The sequence below is a fragment of the Podarcis raffonei genome, chromosome 1 (genome assembly GCF_027172205.1).
Source record: "Podarcis raffonei isolate rPodRaf1 chromosome 1, rPodRaf1.pri, whole genome shotgun sequence".
Classification (NCBI taxonomy): Eukaryota; Metazoa; Chordata; class Lepidosauria; order Squamata; family Lacertidae; genus Podarcis; species Podarcis raffonei.
The window spans coordinates 68,245,998-68,265,023 of record NC_070602.1 but is presented as its reverse complement, the minus strand read 5'-3'; the positions used below and the strand labels follow the sequence as shown (position 1 = coordinate 68,265,023).

At 39.9% G+C, this 19,026-nt stretch overlaps 1 protein-coding gene across 5 annotated transcripts in view; it reads right to left on the bottom strand.

The window, feature by feature from the left end:
• The window catches only part of IRAG1 (inositol 1,4,5-triphosphate receptor associated 1), an 83,791-nt gene that overhangs the window by 63,163 nt on the left and 1,602 nt on the right, over positions 1-19,026 (bottom strand). For all 5 annotated transcript variants that reach the window (XM_053391176.1, XM_053391186.1, XM_053391196.1 and 2 more), the window contains exons 3-14: positions 17,505-17,621; positions 17,140-17,320; positions 15,524-15,585; positions 14,571-14,649; positions 12,640-12,795; positions 11,572-11,689; positions 10,465-10,512; positions 9,485-9,625; positions 8,392-8,537; positions 5,876-6,539; positions 4,577-4,718; positions 3,438-3,499 (exon numbers count right to left, since the gene is read on the bottom strand). In XM_053391176.1, coding sequence (XP_053247151.1) covers positions 3,438-3,499; positions 4,577-4,718; positions 5,876-6,539; positions 8,392-8,537; positions 9,485-9,625; positions 10,465-10,512; positions 11,572-11,689; positions 12,640-12,795; positions 14,571-14,649; positions 15,524-15,585; positions 17,140-17,320; positions 17,505-17,621 — 1,916 coding nt within the window. The remainder of the gene's footprint in view (positions 1-3,437; positions 3,500-4,576; positions 4,719-5,875; positions 6,540-8,391; positions 8,538-9,484; positions 9,626-10,464; positions 10,513-11,571; positions 11,690-12,639; positions 12,796-14,570; positions 14,650-15,523; positions 15,586-17,139; positions 17,321-17,504; positions 17,622-19,026) is intronic.

The window sequence follows — 19,026 nt, the reverse complement described above, 5'->3', positions numbered from 1 at the left end:
TCTTGATCAACAGAATCAAACCCCACCAATACAGAGAAATTAAAGACAAAAGGGGATGTCCAGTTTCATAAAACTATGCACCAAACTCTCCATGATACCTTCAAAACAAATGACAGAATGTGCCAAGAGCAAATTGAAGTATTTCCACATGCTAGTTTGCTTAGTTATAACACTAGAAGCAGTTTCTATTTTCTATCATCACTCCTCCACCCCAAGAGCCTTAATAAGGGACCAGCACCCTTTCACTTGGAAACCCATTGTCCACCTAAAAGGTGGAATATACATACTGTAAATAAATAGATTTAGAGAAATACCTAGAATCAGTTAAAAAAAAATCAAACATCCCAAGCCCTTTGTTGTGAAATGTATACTACCTAGGAAAGGAAGATATGGACTTCTGCAGACAATACTACCTCCACAACATTCCACTGACGTTTCTGCCCTGCTGTGCACAGCTGTAACGTCAACCGATAATGAATGTAGTATGAAAACCAATGTTCTACCACACGGTCAAGAGTGTCTGGCCATGTACATTTTGGCCATGGGTACCCCAAGACTGGATAAAGTATTTGTCACATACAGTACTGCTTTTGCCATGCATAAGGTTTCAAAGATGTTCTTGGGCAATATTTCATTTCTTACAGGTCTTAGCCTAGTTCTTATAGATACATTTGAGTTATTTTATTCCAAAGAAATTTTCTCACCAAGAAATCAAGTAATGTTCTTACAAGGTATTATATTTGAAAGTTTTTGCGACCATAAATGAAACCTCTTTTCCATAGGTGGTGTAGAAGATACTCATTCTCTCCAACTGATGCCTAGAGCACACACACTAACAATAAAGCAAACTCTGCAACGTCATCCTATTTTAAAAGCACAAGGCATAAACAAATCTTGTTCTCAATCTGCCCTGAGAAATTCTAATTTTACACACAGCTTCTTGGTAGTGACAGATGTTATTCTTAGTCAAAAGTCAAGAGAGGCCTGGGGAACACTATTCTCCGTTCATTAGCAAGAGAATTTGCTCCCCAAGGAAGAGAGACATGCCATCAAAAACCAAAACTGTTAAGCTACAAAAAGTTATTCCACACAGATCAAGAATCCAGTAAAATAAGGGGAACGACAACTAACTTTTAAAAACTGTATTAAATGCAATTGTGAGGAGTCCTGAATGCTTTTACATTAGTAAAAGCTATTTAATAAGGATCATTTGGAAATTGGTTCAACTAGTTGTTAATTCTGCAGTCAGATTTTATAAGAGCAGAGTAACTGAATTAGAATTACTGTACTGTATTTGTTTTAAAGTAGACAACAAGTATGGGAGTATAACAAACTAGGTTGATGAAACTGCATCACACTATAATCCTACATTAAATGGGCAACATTTAGTGGATGGAATTCAACACTGCACTGTGACAAACATTCTGTCTGCACAGGCATATCAGCTTGCCAGATGGAATGATCCCACATCCTCTCCCCCTGCAAACTATTCTGGAGGTTCTCCTGAACTGCCAGAGCCAATTTTGGGAGGTGCAGGGATAGGCTGGGGGGGAGGATATGGGGGGTGGGGATGCCCTGTTGTACAAGTGGGAGTCTTTACGCAGGGCTTCCACTGACGGGGTTCTGCCCAGTGTCCTGAATATACTATAACAAAATAATGTGGCATGCAGCAAGTTAGTCTAGATGAAGGAAGGGATGGGGGAAGATCCTAAAAACATAACTGTACTTAAATCAGAATTGCATCCATTACCATCTCTCTCTCTCTCCAGCTAATGCAACTCAGAGTACTCTATGTTATGTTAAATGTGTGGCTAGATATTTGGGAGTTTTCTTAGTTAAACTGCAGGTGCCAGGGAAGGAGGCTCACTTTCCTGGGGTCCACAGCATGAGGAGAATTTAAATCTAATCCTTCCTTCCCTAGTTGCAGTCCCAATCCCACCTCAAGCATGAGCATCAGACGTATTAAGAAAGGTTCCAGTTCATTTGTCTAATTTTTGTAGCTTGGGATGGGGGATTCTTGCCCATACTGTGACTGCAATAGAAAGATTTAACCTCCCCATCCCACATCTGTGGTCCCCATGGGAAAATCACCCCACCATGCCTGTATTTAAATAAAGAAAAATATCAGGTCACATTTAGCATAATGTTAAATTTGAACCTGGAAACATGTAAGTCCTTGGATCTGTGTGTGGCTGGCCTAATAAAAGTCCTCAAACTGCAGGTTGCAGCATTTATTTAGACAATGAAATACTCTCAAGCCCTGAGTTGACTCCACCCACCCAGGCTGGCCATGATCTCTTCCTGGATAGGAAGGAGCATAAGTTGCCTCCCTGTTCTAGTTGGGCCTTGGCTAAGCAGCGTGGTCTTCCTGAGCTTTGGTGCATTTTGTATTCTTTGGTGGTTTCTAGTCCTTATTCGTGGTTTTATCCCTCAACCCCTATTTCCTGGCACAACTCCTTACTCCTAGGAACTATCTCAGACTGTTGCCTCCAGTTCAGCCTCAACCATCATACTTACATGCAACTTTCCAAAGTTATTTCAGTTTTCTTATTCTCCTCTGCAAAATTCTTTCCCTTGAGATTTGGAAAGTTTGTATTTTACATCTCGCTTTTTTCCATTATAAATCCCAAGGTAACATACAAAGCACATATCTCAGGTGGTTTCCCATCTAGTCCCTGACTAGGCCCACATGTCCTTAAGCTTCAGCCAGGTGTCCACCTCATGTTCCTTTAGAGCATTGTAATCATGGGCATAGCCAGGGAGGGCAGGGAGGGGCAGCTGCCCACCTAAACCAATAAAAATCAATAAAAATACATAGCTAACTGAGATTCTGCCCCCCCCCCAAATGCCTGTGTCCCCAACAAAAATCCTGGCTATGCCCATGATTGCAATGGTTCCCAAGCACCAAGAGTTCTAACTATTATATTTTCTTTTCCAAAGACACATATCCCCATTTTGTCAATACCTATACACTTGTAATTTCTGCAAACCACCCATTGCCAACAAAAACCTATCAAGGCAATAAAGCTTGGAGAATCTGTTAGTTTATTCCAGTTTATTCCATCTGTACCCAGCTTTACCCACAGAGCACAATAGAGTTGCCAGGCAGCCTCTACTTACTAGAGCTAGACCTGCTTGCTTATCATGATGTAGTTCAAGATCCCACTATGAAAGTCATGAATATAGTTATTATTGCTTTGGAGAAATTACAGGTAGTTTCAGTCTAGGAATGAATGAATACCTGTTCACTATCAAAACATACATTAAAAACCACTACACCAGAAAATGAATGAGGTATGATGCTGTAACCCCAGTTTGCCTGGAAATGCAGGTTGTTCCATTAGAGGAAACAACTCCTACATGAATATTTGCCGACATGAATATAGCTTAATTTCAAATATAAAATACTAAAGGTTCTTATAATCTCATTTGCTTACCTTGCTAGGTTTTCTGTTTTTCATTACCAATGCAGGTTTTTCCATTTCAGAGTATTTTTCATCTGCTCGTACAAAGAGAACAGAGAAGGACTATTAGATACTTATTAAAATGATACAGTTGAACCACACAATAAATGCTAGGGAAAAAATGAAACTTTGCAGAAACAGTGCCATCCTTGCCTTGAACATCCTCATTCAAGCGTATAGATGTGGCATATGTTTTTCTCTATCTCAGGCAACAATAGCCTGGCAACCATAACCCATCAGAACAACTCCAGGCAATTCAGTCTGATTATACCTAGCAACAGTTTAACTTATCTTCCTACTCAACAACTGAAATTTAAATAATCAGGAATGATGCTCATGGAGATGCTGCATACAAATAAATTTGCTAACAAAAACTGCAACTTTGAATCCTCTATATCTGATAGACTTTTAAAGGTGGGGGAAGGATAGGAAGCTGGCAGTTGCCCGCAAGTCCAGCGGCAAATACTTGAGTTGTCGGGATGGGTAAATTAAAACATAATGACATCAGTTAAAGTAATGAGAAGGTGAGATCGTCTGGTTAGCAGGAGAAAAAACATGAAACTGAGTGACAGTCTTAACTGTGTGCTGCTGGCAAAAAAATTTAATGGGGCAAATGTCACTATTTTGCAGGAGGGATTCAGGAACAAATTGGAAATATAGGTTGGTGCAGTTAAAGAGGATTGAAATGCTCTGTCACCCTAGCACAATAAATCCCCTTTTTTGGGGTTAGGAAAGCGACAGGGACATTCACTGAAAAGTCTGGGAAGAACAATTTATCAATGGGAAGATGTGTAACCTCACTGCAAACGTATCAGGACGGATACTCATTGTTGTATATCTATCTCATAAGCAAATCAGGATGAATGCTCAGTAAAGACACAGACTAACACTTAAGCTTTGAGCAAGCACATCAAGACGAATGCTGAATAGCGGGTCTGGAGGAACCCTAAGGAGGAATGTCATTTATTTCTGTTTGGTATATAGGATACAATGTTTGCTGAATACTTAAAGTCAATTTCATAACACACTTCCAGGTTTATTAGCCAAATTGCATAGTGGGAGAGAGGAAACAACACTCTGTTTAGCGTTTTCTAGGGAAAGTTTTCTCCTACCACTCATTTTATTGTTGTCTTCTTGATGTGCTGAACATTGATGAGCCATTGAAAAACAATGGGGTAGCTCATTTTTCATGCCAACAAATGTTATGCTGTCACTGCTGTGATTGAAGTCCTCACAGTTTGTTGGTTCTGCAGACTGAATAAACACAATATTTTAGTTCTGAATATTAAAAGCTGCATTATCCCTGTAGAGGTGAGAAAACATATGCTCTCACTATGAAAAGAAGCCCAACCAAAACCATGAAAAAGAAATGCTCCCTATCCAAAATGCCTGTAATATTAATCTGCAAGAGGCCTGTTGGTGCCATCTTCCAAGCATTAGCTCTGTGCAGCCCTCCTGAGTAATCTCCAACTAGCACGCTTTACCATGGACAATGAAGGAAGTTTAAACAAATCCTTTGGGCTCCATCAACCCCTTCCTGCCCAAACCCTGCAGAGAATTCCTAAATGTGTAGACAGTGCTTTCTACACCTACAACATACATATGAAGGCTCTTTCAGACCTTATAATTAATGTGAGGAGGCTGGGCATGCTTCAGCTTGCTCCCTGTTTCCCCTTTTCATATACTGTCTGAAAAGAAGTAAACTGTATGTTTACATTAGCAGCTTAAAACACAGCAAGGTCAAATCACTGTGTTGTTCCCATTAGAGATGTGGTGGGGATGTCTTCACACAACACACATGACCTTTTTGGTCCCTCTCTCCCATAATCTTCTGAACTCCTATTGATCATAGAATTGTAGATTTGGAGGGAACCCTGAGGATCATCTAGTCCAACTCCCTACAATACAGGAATATGCAGTATAATGCAACCTTGGCATTATCAGCACCATGCTGTAACCAACTGAGCTATCCAGCTCTCTCCCATGAAGCTGTGCTCATATGTGCATGTGTTTTGGCTCTCAAACATTGGGGGTATAAATAATGAAATTAGTAGTAGTAGTAGTAGTAGTAGTAGTAGCAGGTCTACTTTGATTAACACTGGATATTATCCCCACACTTTGGCTGCTTTTGCCTTCTATGTGCTCAAAATAGCTTCAGAAATGCTTTCAGGACCCTCATGTAGTCACCTATTTTAATAAAATTGTTTAGCTATTATAGATAGTCTATGGGTACAGATTTTAAAAATCTTAAATGAGCTAAATGAGTACAGCATGCATGCTGCTTGTTAACTGAAGCTTGGAAAATAAAGTGCACTGAAGCAGGGTAATCTTCCTATGAAGGCAACAGAAATGAGCTATTATAATGCTCATTGAGCTTCAAATTATATTAAGTTTTGCTTTCCATACACTACCTGAGTCAAGTTTGGTATCCTTTCATCCATTTGAAAATTCTCCTTTGTTTCTTTTGAGTTTTCCTGAAACAGAAAGTTTCCTTCCCCTTCAGAAATCCACAGCTGAAGTGCTTTTATCATCTGTTGGGCGTATAGAATTGTCACGTTGCTTTCTGATACACCCTCACAGAGATCTTTGGGAATTCTAAGAACCAATTCTTTCAGTTTTATAGCTGCAGCTAGGTTTCCCTTCTTCTGTTCTGGCTGAATTTTATGTTCCTCTTTACATGACTCTTTTTTTTCATCTAACACAGTATTCTTGTCATTTGCCAGTGTCTTAGAAATTTCCAAAATGGCTTCCAGCCTTCCTTCTGGATTCCACCATTTTTTCCCTCCTAACAATTTTTTCCAGGTCTGACATTGTACCAATATTTGGTCTTTTTCTGGAGTTTGTGTTAACGTTTGGCTGCTGAAAGTGATTGCATTTACATTTTGCAAAGCTTTTTTGCTTAGATTGGCTCCATGGGACTCTTTGGAAGTTCTGATGTTCGCTCTCTCAAAGCAGCAACTGTCACAATTCATCTTATAGTTTGTGGAAGCTTGAAACTCTGCTTCAAGTGTGCTTTGTTCCAATTGTTCATTTGTTTCACCCAATTCCTCCTCCTCATGAAGTTCAACATTAAGGCTATAAAATAAAGGGGGGGCCAATAAAGATTAGGATTTTTGTTGTTGTTGTTTCCTTATGTATATTTAATAAAACCTGCCAGCTGCCCATATTCAGTTGAGATACCATTGGCTTCTGAACCAATATTGCCATTATGTTTTCCAGCCAAGAGAGTTGCCTTGTCTTAGTGCTGTGGGAATTCCAATGGGCACATGACTATTCTTTGCACAGAAGGAATTCCTCATTTAAAAACATGGCCTTTTCATACTGTGGGCTGTGCACTCCATTCAACCTTGATTTATTAACTCGCCTCCTGGTTATATTTAGAACAAGGATTCACTTTCCCATTTTATTTTGCCCAGCGCTAAACAAAGATGCAAGACTCTCTAAACACTAACTAAACCATAACACAGATAATAACACAATCCCACTAAAGAAAGTGAAATGTATACATGAGATTAGATGTTCCCGGATGGCAGGATTTATCTTTTCACTATTGTTAGTGTCCTTTCCCCTTCCTATTTTTGTTAGGTACCAAAAGGTTAAATTCTTTTTTTAAAAAAAAGAAACAAACACCGCTAAGCAAAGTATTATAAAGATGTGCCTTGAAATCTTTAAAACAGTATTATGTTTTATTTTGAAATTTAGGAGTTATAAATAGCTGACATTTATCTAAGCCTTAGAGAAACTGGAGTGAGTTAAATGCCGTTTTGGCTAAATCATAGCCTTCAAACACTAAAAAAACAACCACCCGAAACCCTCTGGCTTCCACTCAGGCTAACTTACATTAGATATAGTTTTTCCATTTATTTTTTATGTTCTATAAATGCAATATAATGTAAATATGTGACTTCCTATTCAAAATGAACAACTAGGGCTACAATCCTAACTGCTTACCTAGCAGGAAGCCCCATTGAATTCAGGAGGACTTACTTCTTGGTAGACATGGCTAGGATTAAATGGATGAAACCCTAACTACTTCTGATGACCCTCCCTTTTTACAGCTTCCAGGATGATTTTCTTACCATAAGTCCCACAATCCCCCAAGAGAATTACCAATCTTGCCCTCATTCAGAGATTCTTTTTAGTTAACTTTAGCCCTGTGGTCCCGTCCCGTGTCCCCCCTCCCCCGCCATTGCCTTGCAAATCATCCTGAGGTGCTCTTCTGGTTCTGAAGGAAGTTTAGTTCCTATGCCTTTCAAATGTCCCAGATTTTACCATTCCAGAGGGGACCTCCAAACACACTGCTCAGACTTGCATCCCAGGGAGGTCACTTTGGTGCTGCTAATGTAGCAAATTGACTTCACCCCCAGAGGCGCACTCCATTGTCCCTTGAGACGGACAGGTGTCAACAACAGCAACCCTACAAATCTCCACCTGAGCAATTTTGGCAACCTTGTGGCACACCCAAGTGATATTATCCTTGGCATCCACAACTGCCTCCTGCCACTTGCCTTCTAAAAACTGTCTACTAGGTGATATCTGGTTGTCTACTAGACACTTATCTAGGACAGAACAAAAGTTCAAGGTTTGACAATCAAAGAGGAAATGGAGATTAACATGGGAGATTTAAGGATCCCCCCCCCTTACTTCATTTCGGGTGGAGTCACACAATTGGATTTTCCAACACCAAAATACAATTTACAGTCAGCTCATGACAGACATCCCACTCACAATTTGGCCTCAAAAATGTTTTTTTCACTTTGCAGCTGAACTCTTGTTGATTATGACATTGTTTGCTCCTGTACAAAAATCTGGCAGCCAAGGCTCATCTATGTTACCCTGAAGCAAGTCCATTTAATGTCAGAAGGATTTACTTCCAAGTTAAGTATGCTTAAGATTGCCTCTCGATTTAAGGAAAAACAAAACATACCAAGGTGATTTCATCCAAAGTTGTGGCCCTTCCAGAAATGTTTCTAATCTTTTTAAGACTTTGTTCCAAGTTTCAATGAATGGGCAAAAGTTGGCCAATGTCTGTAATACAGTTACTAGTGAGTGATCCATTTTCTGTTTCAGCTCCTAGAAAGATAAGGATATAGATGTTTGAAGGGGGGAAACTACAGAACAAAAGATGCTTTCAGGTGTTGAAACATATTACAGAGTCCTCAGTCCTGTGATTATAATTTATCAGCTGTAACAAGACTCATGAATAACTGTAAGACCAAGTGCAGCCTAGGTTTAATCAGAACTACAGGTCATAAAATTAGACTTTACAATCCCATAAGGTTAAAGTCTTAGAAAATAACCAAAAGGCACATACCTTTTACTTAACTAGCTTCTACTCTGATTGTATAATTGAATACTGCCCTCTTCTGACACATTATCTAGTTCACATTTATTATTTTTGTACAAATATAATGTATTTGTTTGCTTTACATTCAAGGCAAATCTTGATTCAATACAGACATCACCGTGGTTGCTTCCAGATGGGGCTTCATACTGCAAATAGCTTGTTCAGATATTGCAAATAGATTCTTGGTAACAAGATTTTCCATAGGAAGTGTAAATCCAGATTAAAGGGCAGGAGGATGAATAAACTGACATTTTGATGTCAATGATGTTGAGTGAATGCTGTGAAAAACCTACGTCCGTAAAAAACACCAATCCTACAATAAACTCCTACCTGGAAGTCCACTGTGACATACACACATTCTATATCAGGCTTCCTCAAACTTGGCCCTCCAGGTGTTTTTGGCCTACAACTCCCATGATCCCTAGCTAGCAGGACCAGTGGGCAGGGATGATGTGAATTGTAGTCTCAAAACATCTGGAGGGCTGAGTTTGAGGAAGCCTGTTCTATATTTAGTAATCCCTTTGTTATTCTGTCCTTTAAGAAAAGAGGTGAATGAGAGATTAAAGGTTTGAGCCTAGTTAGGCAGAGGAGGTGGGAGTTAGAACATTTTTACTTCTTGACAGTCTCCACATATGAAACACCAGAATAAACATTCAGTAATAAAACTACTTACAATTTCTTCTATCAGGGCTTGAAACATGCTATCCTTCTGAGAGACTATTTCCTGTAAAAAGTTCTTAAAGTGTTCCCTTGAACGCAGAAACAATAATGCTTCAAACACAGAAGTATTTCTTTCCTCATGGGCTTTTGCATTCTAATGCCAAAGAGAAAGATTAGTGCAAATTACCAAAAGGATTATATGTTAATGTGTATATTCTTCACAATACAAAGGATGCAGACACGTGTAAATGGATTTATTGTTTCTAACAGAGAATTCAGTTGCAATCCCCCATGAGATGGTTCATGTTATACTGCATACTCTAGAAGTATTGTTTATTTATGGCAGATTAAATTTCATTCAGCTGCAGACTACAGAATTTACAAAGAAGGCGGCTGAAAAAGAAACACTTAAATCAGCAACATGGTTAAGATAATCTCTTTAGGCCAACCAGTTTTTTCCCCTAGGTGGTTAACTCACTAGCACTGTAATCACCAACTGAAAGGAAGTGAAGATGTGAGTAGTCTTCAAAACAAATATGAGATATTGATCCAACAAGAGAAAAGCAATATGTTGATAAAAATCAAACACCAGGTAAAAGAAATGTTTGAAATAAGATTATAGCATACTGAATAAACAAAATCGTAGTCCTCCCTTTAGTCCCCCCCCTTTAATATTAGATGTTTCTTCAGAAGGGTCGTAGATTAGTGGCAGAGTATCTGCTTTAATCCCTAGCATCTCCTAGTGAAAGACCTCTGTCATCTCCTACTGAAAGACCTCTGTCAGAAACCTGGAGAGCTGCTACCAGTCAGTGTAGACAATGGTGAGCTAGATGGACCATTTGTCTAACTCGATGCAAGGAGCTTTGTACATATGCCCCATGGGCAAATTTTATTGCTACTAAAAAAAAAAGACCTCCACATAGCCAGAATTTTTCATTAAGATATGTATCTTTATAAAGCTGTTTTATTAATAAATAGAAACCTTGCACTTACCTCCTCTAGCGAAACAAGTTTTATACCAAGGGACTTCACGCTTTCTTTCTGTTTTAAGAAATGAAAATGCATGAAAATGCATTAAGGGGTGGGGAGACTCAGGGCCCTTCCAGACAAACTACTTATTGAGCATTTGCTTACACAAAGCTTATGTGGAGGTAAGGAATGGATGGGTCTGTCTGCACTATTGAATTTAAGGCTGGACAAATGACAATGTAGCCAATCATGGACAGGGCTGGTTGAGAAAAGGTAGCCCTTTTGTTATTAACACTGGTTTCATTAGAAAATCCCTGTTTTCATGAGTGTGTGAGAGGTATATTAAAGTGCTACACAGGCTGTGTGTACACACTGAAGCATAGGACACACACACTCCACCCGCAATAGTGATGTCTTGCAGCTGCATGCTACAATTGGCTGGGAACTGTATTAAGGTTTGCCCTCTTGGTGGCTTTGAAGCAAGGGTCTGGACCCATCTACTTTATCAACAGTAGAAGCTGCCCCTGTAGTCCCCGGCAGCTTGTCTGGTGGTTGTATAAGCATGATGGGTAAGCCAGAGTGAACAACACTTGGCCTCAAGTGTAAAGGGCTCAAAATGCCACTCACAATGGCTGGCTTCTGGGTTTGAAGGCACCATAAATTATATGGTAAGGGTCTCGTGCTTGTCCAAAGGCCTTTCTGCAATCTGGTTTCTTAAGCCTTGGCTTTCAAGCACAATAAAGCACCCATAAAAACACCAATACATGGATGCTCATGGACAGTGGGTAAAAGGCCAGATTACCATCAAATCAATTGAAGCACCCTACATTCAAACCCGCAGTCATTTCACTCATTACATAGCAGCAAACTTGGGTTTACTGCAAAGCATACAACTAGCAGGGAGTCATTGGCAGCCAATTCCAGATATCAGGATCAAAGTGCATGTGAACAACGCATGAGTTTGAAAAATAGCGTTTTTTGAATTTATACTTGATGATGTTCAGATTATTGGCAAGACCATTTAAAAATAAAATAAAGTTCTGAACATATTAGGGTCAAAATGTCAACTACTAATGAATTCATTATCTCTCTCAAAGCAGCAACCTCAATAAAAAATGAGCTGTTAAATACCAGACTTGCGACACATTTACGGATCACACCATTCTCTTCATGCAAGCTTGCCATTTTATTCTTGGTGTCTTCAAGTTCACGACATATGTATTTGTAGTTTTCTAAAGGCTTCTGCATGCTTTAAAAAAAAAGAGGTTATATACATTTCAGTAGAGTCTTTAGAAAGCTCTTAAGCAGCAGCAAAGTTCACAAGTAGGGCAAGGCACAAAAGCAGTAAAAAAAAAGATGAACCAACAATTTACATCAGGGTTGTCCCACCAGTATAGCACCCACAGAAGGTCTTGGTAAACATTGCTTCAAAAAGCCACAATAAGATTCCCACCCGGTTCCTGTTTTCACTAGCTCAGTCTCTACTGCCCTGAATGCCCTTCAAACATGCCCACATTTCATTGGATGCCAGGATTGGACACCCAGCCTCACATCTGTTCTGAACAGAGGAGAAGTGAAAATAACTTCTCTCTGTGAGCAAGCACAGTGGCAGCTGATACAGGTGTATTTTTCTACCACTGAGGAAGGGATAATGGGAGAGGGGCATGGCTGCAGCATTTTGTGGTTGTGTTCTTTTTAATTTTTCTGCTCCTTTAGATGTGGCAGCCATTATGCCTTACTCCCAAAGCATCCATTTGGTATTATGCTACACACCCCACAGCATCTTTAAAAAATTCCCACTTGCCTGGAAAGTCCCACGGAACCTACTCGGAGAAACCTCTTATTAAACATGCATAGGAACAGGTTGCAAACTAAATAGAACATTAATACTGCCTACTTATAAAGTCAGAAGAGGCACTGCTTTGGAAAATGGAGCCCAGCACCACCTAGCCTTGTTGGTTTTTAAACTACATGTGAGTACTGATCAGAAGAATAGGCTCTGTCAGGTTGGTCCTGTTTCTTACCCACCCACCAATCTATCTAAATACTTCTCTTAAAGCGATCCACTCAAGAAGTTGGATCTGTGAGTTGACCTTTTTGTACACTGGCAGCGCAGTCATAATAACATGCTTTCAAACAGTGCTTCCAAAAATGAGAAAAGGAGAGAGTATATATACACACACACTTAGAAAATAATACCTTGCCAGTCTGTCTCTCAGCTCTACAATATCATCTGTCAATTGCAGATAGGATTCCTCAGACAACTCCATTACTTTCTGCATTCCCAGTAATTGCACAGTCATTTTCTGATTCATGTATTTTAAGTCTTCAACGCTGCTGTTTAAGTCGAAAGCCCTTAATAAATTAAAATGTAGGCCTTCAGTATTAAGACACCTTTTCCTCAGTTTATAACCTTTGGCAGGTTTACAAGTCATTAAGTGCAAATCTAATGTGTACTTAATATCCACCCACCCTGATCCAGTGTGCCCATCCTAGCTGGGATGACATGAACAAAACCTGAGGAATAATCATGCTAATACTTGCTTGTCCAAGCCTTTGCATTAACCCTGCAAAATGTTTGATTACTGATTGGATTGATTCCTGGGCAAAAGCCAGGAAAAAAACTTGTCAGGTGTGTATGTGCCTCACCCAGCCTCTTGGTGAGAGATAGACTACTGGGGAATGGCAATCTGGTGAGAACATGGAAACCATTAGAGGGTACATACGCAGGCTGCTTGGTGGGTGGTAATATGATACTGAGCTCTCCCACTGATGTTGAACAGTGGCCTTGGGGCAGAGGAAAAAACCAGCAACAGCATAATGTGCTTTTAGCACAGACAGAAGGTGAGGAAGAGTCAGGAAGCAGCTACTGCTAAGGTCCTGGGGTGTGGGAGGAATGGAACAGGGAATAGGCAATATTGTCATAGACAAGTAGGGAGTAGATGCTTGACACCTGTTGCCTTGCTCAGCCTTCCCCCAACACAAACTTGGGTAGCATGCTGGCCTGCCCTCCCATCCAGTATTACTTAATACCAGGTCAGTCTAATAAAACAATTCTCATCCATTATTTGATCATGGGTGAGGTGCCCAATCTGGTGTGTTCCAGAGACCTGGGGAGGTAGGGCTGACTTTACCTAGCTTTGCATGCCTGGTTATTCAGTGCCATGCTTGTCAAGGTTGGAGGGATAGGGAGGGGCATGGCAGTGATCCATAAGAATCCCATCGTTCTCACCAGAAGGTCAGACCATCTGGGACCTGGATGTGATAGCTTGTACTTGGTGCTGGGAGCCAGACACAGAACAGGGTTCTAGTGGGAGTACCATCTGCCTTGCAGCCCTATAACTTCCCTGACTGAGATGGTGGAGGGGTAATGTTGGAGAATCCCAGGACATTAGTTCTGAGGGTCATCAATATCTATGTTGATGCTGCCCTATGTGGGCCACTTCAGGACTTCCTGGCAGCCATGGCAACCATGGAGCTGTCTCAATACATCATGCACCCAACGCATACCACAGATAATGTCCTAGGTTTTTGCTACAGAGCACACTGAGAAAAATCAGTGGGTGAATATTGCCCCACTGTCATGGGCATATCATTCACTAGTGAGGTTTGGATTGGCTATGACTCAACCTCCCTGCAGGGGTCTAATACTCTGTCTCTGTAACATCCTCAGTAAATTGCCCAGCAATTCACTGTTTAGAGTGGTAAACCAGCTGGTCCAGACCAGAGTGTTATCATTGACCAACCCCAACCCCCCCAAAAAACCCCACCAGTCAATAGCCTGCTGTGAGAGATTTGTGAACCACTTTATGGGCAAAATCACCCAAATCTGTGTTAACTTGATGCCACAGTTAGTTCAGGTCCACTGGAGGTTCCTGGACCACCATCAAATTATACCTGGTAGGATTCAGTTGTTTCAGCCAAGGACGTGGACAGGATTGTGGTGGTGAGGTCAGCAACATGTCCTTTTGACCCCACCCATCATAGCTGATAAAATCTAATAGGATGGCACTGAGTTATGCCCAGTGCCTTGAAAGAGGCAATGGTGTTGCCCCTCTTGCAATGTAAACAGCAACACCACGCAATGTACACAGCTGAATTCCTTCAACTTTCATATTCATAAACATTACTTGGAAATGTCCATTTCAGAATCTCCAGGTCTTCCTTCATATATGTCAGCATCTTCATCAGATAAGAAGGACATCATATCTGTTCAAAGGGGGAAAGGGTGTTGTATTAAATGTTGTTTTGCAATACGTATCGACATTGTGTTGGCGGCATTGGTTGTTTCAAGCTAGGTTTTGGGAACACTGTAACACAAACCTGTGAGAAGTAGGCACATAAAATGAATGTGTAGATGTTGGCCGTAATGCAAGTGTTAGGCATACTTGAGGCAGCTGAGCTTAAGCATATCTAATTTTCTTTAAATAAAAATCCAATACAATCACCGCATGAAAAACAGAAGGTGCACTTTGAAGTAGCTTAGGCCACTGAGTAAGACTTAGTGAAGAACTGAATCCAGATCTACATTCAACATTCTGTCCACCATTCTATCCACATTCACTAGACCAAAATTGTGCTGGGTAATGCCCTTCAAGTTAATGACAGTAGTAGTGGCAATTGTCCTTTATTAAGCATAGGCTTACAGCTTCTCCTGGATAATTTGATTTAAAATTTCCCAGGACAGCCCACAAGGCCAGCTCCAGATACAGTGGTACCTTGGGTTAAGAACTTAATTTGTTCTGGAGGTCTGTTCTTAACCTGAAACTGTTCTTAACCTGAAGTACCACTTTAGCTAATGGGGCCTCCTGCTGCCGCCACACCGCCACCATGTGATTTCCGTTCTCATCCTGAAGCAAAGTTCTTAACCCGAGGTACTATTTCTGGGTTAGTGGAACCTGTAACCTGAAGCATCTATAACCTGAAGCATCTGTAACCCGAGGTACCACAGGACCTGACACAAACACTGCATCCATAGTAGTCAGTGAAATAAGTCATGATTGATTCTGCTTTTAACAGAAATAGCACCCACATCTGTGAAGAATAATGCATGACTGGAGAAGTAAGCCATCCACCAACTCACCATTGCAATGCAAATTTCTGTTAGTGGTAGTAGTGAACTTGTCAACTTCTGTTTCTGAAATGCTAGGTAAAAAAAAAAAAGCTGTTCTTAAACCGTCTGAAGACATTTGGTAATGGTAAGGTTGATTTTTCAAGAACTTGCAAAATTCTTTTACTGAATTTATGCAAACAACTTCATTATATTAAGCATAAGCTATAGAATTCACAGAGAAACCCTAGAATTAATGTGATAAAATATTGTGAAGTAATATTTTGACCAAAATCTTATTTGTATTAACAATGATCTAGGGATTGCACTTCAAACTGTCTCTAAGTGCTTGAGATCTTCTCCACAAGTAGCTAGAGATAAAGGCTAAGAAGAAATTGACAGTAAGAATTTCCAGTTTTAGTTGTCAGCACTATATTAGGGATGCATTTCCCAGTCACCTTAGTAGTGAAGTAAAAAAATTAAGAGGAGAACATTTGGCTTCAGCCTCATCCTTATTTATATCCAGCAGAACAGAGAGGTAATATATGGAGAGACAGAATGCCCATGTTATCTATAAAATTACTCCCCTGTTTGTCTCCCTAGCCAACAATCAATCCAATTTTTCATACCTGAGTGCTTGGGAATCATACAGTACATGAATCTGAAAGTCAACAGCAGGGAACAAAACAGAATCAAAGAATTCTACCTCAGAGTTGTACTCAGTGCTATTTTTCTAGAAAAAGAGGTTCTCTTATAATGGCAATGGCACCCACCTGAGGGGTGCCAGAACTAAGCTCCAGGTGCAAAAAAGCACTGGTTGTACTATACACCATCCAACCCCTATTGTCTCCCTCTCCATGTGTGTCTTTCATAAGCAAAATGTGTCCTTAATAGACTAAAAAAAAAAACTATACTAAAGAAGAAGACGACAATAAATGAAATAAATATCATAGCAGAACCCATGTCTTATAAAAGTTTCCCAAACACACACCTGCTGATTAACCTGTAAGTAGAGACTGAGGTGATTTGTGGGAAAGAACTTGTAGGCAGGGAGGCAGTGCTCAACAGTTCTTTTATCAGTTTCCACTTTCTCAAATACAAACATCCCCCTCTGCCACTATCCCAGGCTATTTTTCCTTACAGTTAAGACTTATTCTGGAGTCAGAGCCCAGTTGGAAGAAAGCCATCTTAGGAAAACTAGCCAAAACTGTGGCATTTTTGAGGAACCAGATGTGCTCTTCAGCAATTCTCCTCTGCAATTTTTCTGCCCTCATATTACAATTACAATGCAAATCCTGTACATTTGTAACTGCAGTTTAAAAGTAAATCTTAAGAGAATCTAAGTAACCCATGTGCTTCATAACATGTAGCTCCACTACTTAAGTTATGTGCATAAAGGGGCTTGGGCACTGGGAAACAATGTAATGAGCAATAGCTTTACCATTCTACTTCTGGTCCCATTACCCACCCTGTAGACTATGCAGGCTTCCAGCTTTGCCCCAAAGCGGTCAGAGACCAAGAATGAAGAACAGAGTACAAGAAATAGAAGCCTTGTTGCCACTGCTTCTGCGTTTTAGAAATTATATCAAATTGTATCTCAATTAAAGCCAATGGGAAAGCAGAGAAGAGTAAAATGGACTTTCACTTACCAATCTTGACAGCATATGGCTATCCATTCTTTCATAGTTTCATGAAATGTTTCTCTGTCAACAAGAACATTTTGCCTTTTCGGGTCCAGCATGTTGTAGAGCGTGAGCAGTTTACCATTCTCAAGGCTATGCCCAGTCATATCCTCCAAATACTTTATAAAAGCATATGCAGGTACACCTTCTGTTATTTAAAAAGCAGGGTGGGAGGGAAGAAGCAGTGATTTTCATAGATTTTACATTGCAAACGTTATAAGGAAAGGCTGGATAAGTTTTATTGAAAAGTTACAAATAAATGTACAAACTTTCACTGACTCTACACACCCAATTGCTCATCGGAATAAGATCTAGAAAAGCATCAAACGTACCTCTTTCTTTAGTGTTGCAAACTTCAAAAGCAATGTTGATTAAATCATCTTCCAAGCAATTAGCAGAGAGTGACATGTTGTTTGCTACAAATTCATCAACTAAAGAGCTGGCATTTCCTAAAATGAAAGTGGTGTGGAAAGATAGGATACTTAAAAAGCACTTAAAAAACAAAACTGTAGATTACATTTTCAAGAAACTGTATGCCTAAGAACAATCTCCCTATCAGCCTTCTCTCAGAAGAAGGTATGAATTTACAATTCTATCAAAGCCAATGGTTGTGTAAGCTGTCAAATTCCCACAAAGGTACAGAACTTAAAACCCGGTGCTCATTAGTTCCCTTAGTACTTAACCTGAACCTTAGAGGGCTTAGAGCTTAACACATTACAATGGCAGTTTGTGAAAAGAGATTTTGTAATATTAACTGGCTCTGCTGAAGCATGTGTTGTAATCCTACATAACAATCCAAGAACCTACATAATGATCGAAGAACCAAATCTATAAGTATTAGCACTTCCAAAACCAGAGACAAATTGAGCACACTGAAATGAACATCCTGAACAGCATATAGGCAGAAAAAAATGCTTTTACTACTGGAAACAGAGGACTGAATTATGTAAACATTGACTGTTTCCAAACAGGTGGTTCCTAGGAGTGTATAAATCATTGCTCTCTTCTACAAACAGAATTGCAATGCATTTCCATACTAATTAGGGATATCACACATTTTCTCTATGTTCATCCTGCTGTGTTCACTCCACACTGGGAAGCATGATGTAGCTGCTGTAGGTGGAGATGGTTCAGCTCCCCTGAGCAGCAATTAAAAATTATATTAATTTCAGGTGATAATTTATTAAAGAATTATTTATATAGCACAGTGATGGCCCTACAGATTTGGATGGACTACAATTTTCAACAGTAGATGATGTTGGACTGTGATTCTTGAATTACAGTCCAAAAACACTTGGAGGGCCGCAGTCTCTCCACCTTGATTTACCACCAAGTGCTTTTCTATTTGTGTTTACCCATTACTGCCCATGAATTTTTAAAAAAGTCTTTCCACATTCATTTTGAATTGGAAGTGTTTAAGTAGGAATGACACACGATTAAAAATATGTTTACTCTTCGTTTTATAGTGCTGTAGCACCTTTTCATTCAATCCAGGGGTCTTTTGCGTGTTTTGGGGACTGCAGCTCCCATCATCCCTGGCCACTGGCCATGCTGGTAAGGTATGAGGGAAGCTGCAGTCCCAATAAAATCTAGAGTGCCTCACATTGGCTATTCCTGATTTAAGCAGTACTTTGCTAATATTTTAATATATTTTGAATTATGGCTGGAAAAGTGTTTACAGCCTTTTTATGGCTTTATCAAACAGTGCCCACAATTAGGAAGGATGGTTATGCTGTGTGTTTGATGAGGTATGAACACATCACTGCCCATGTTAAAATCATGCCTCTGAAAAAAAACAACAACCTGAAAAGTATTGCTAAGGGTATCTGCTCCTGTAAATATGATGCTACCTAT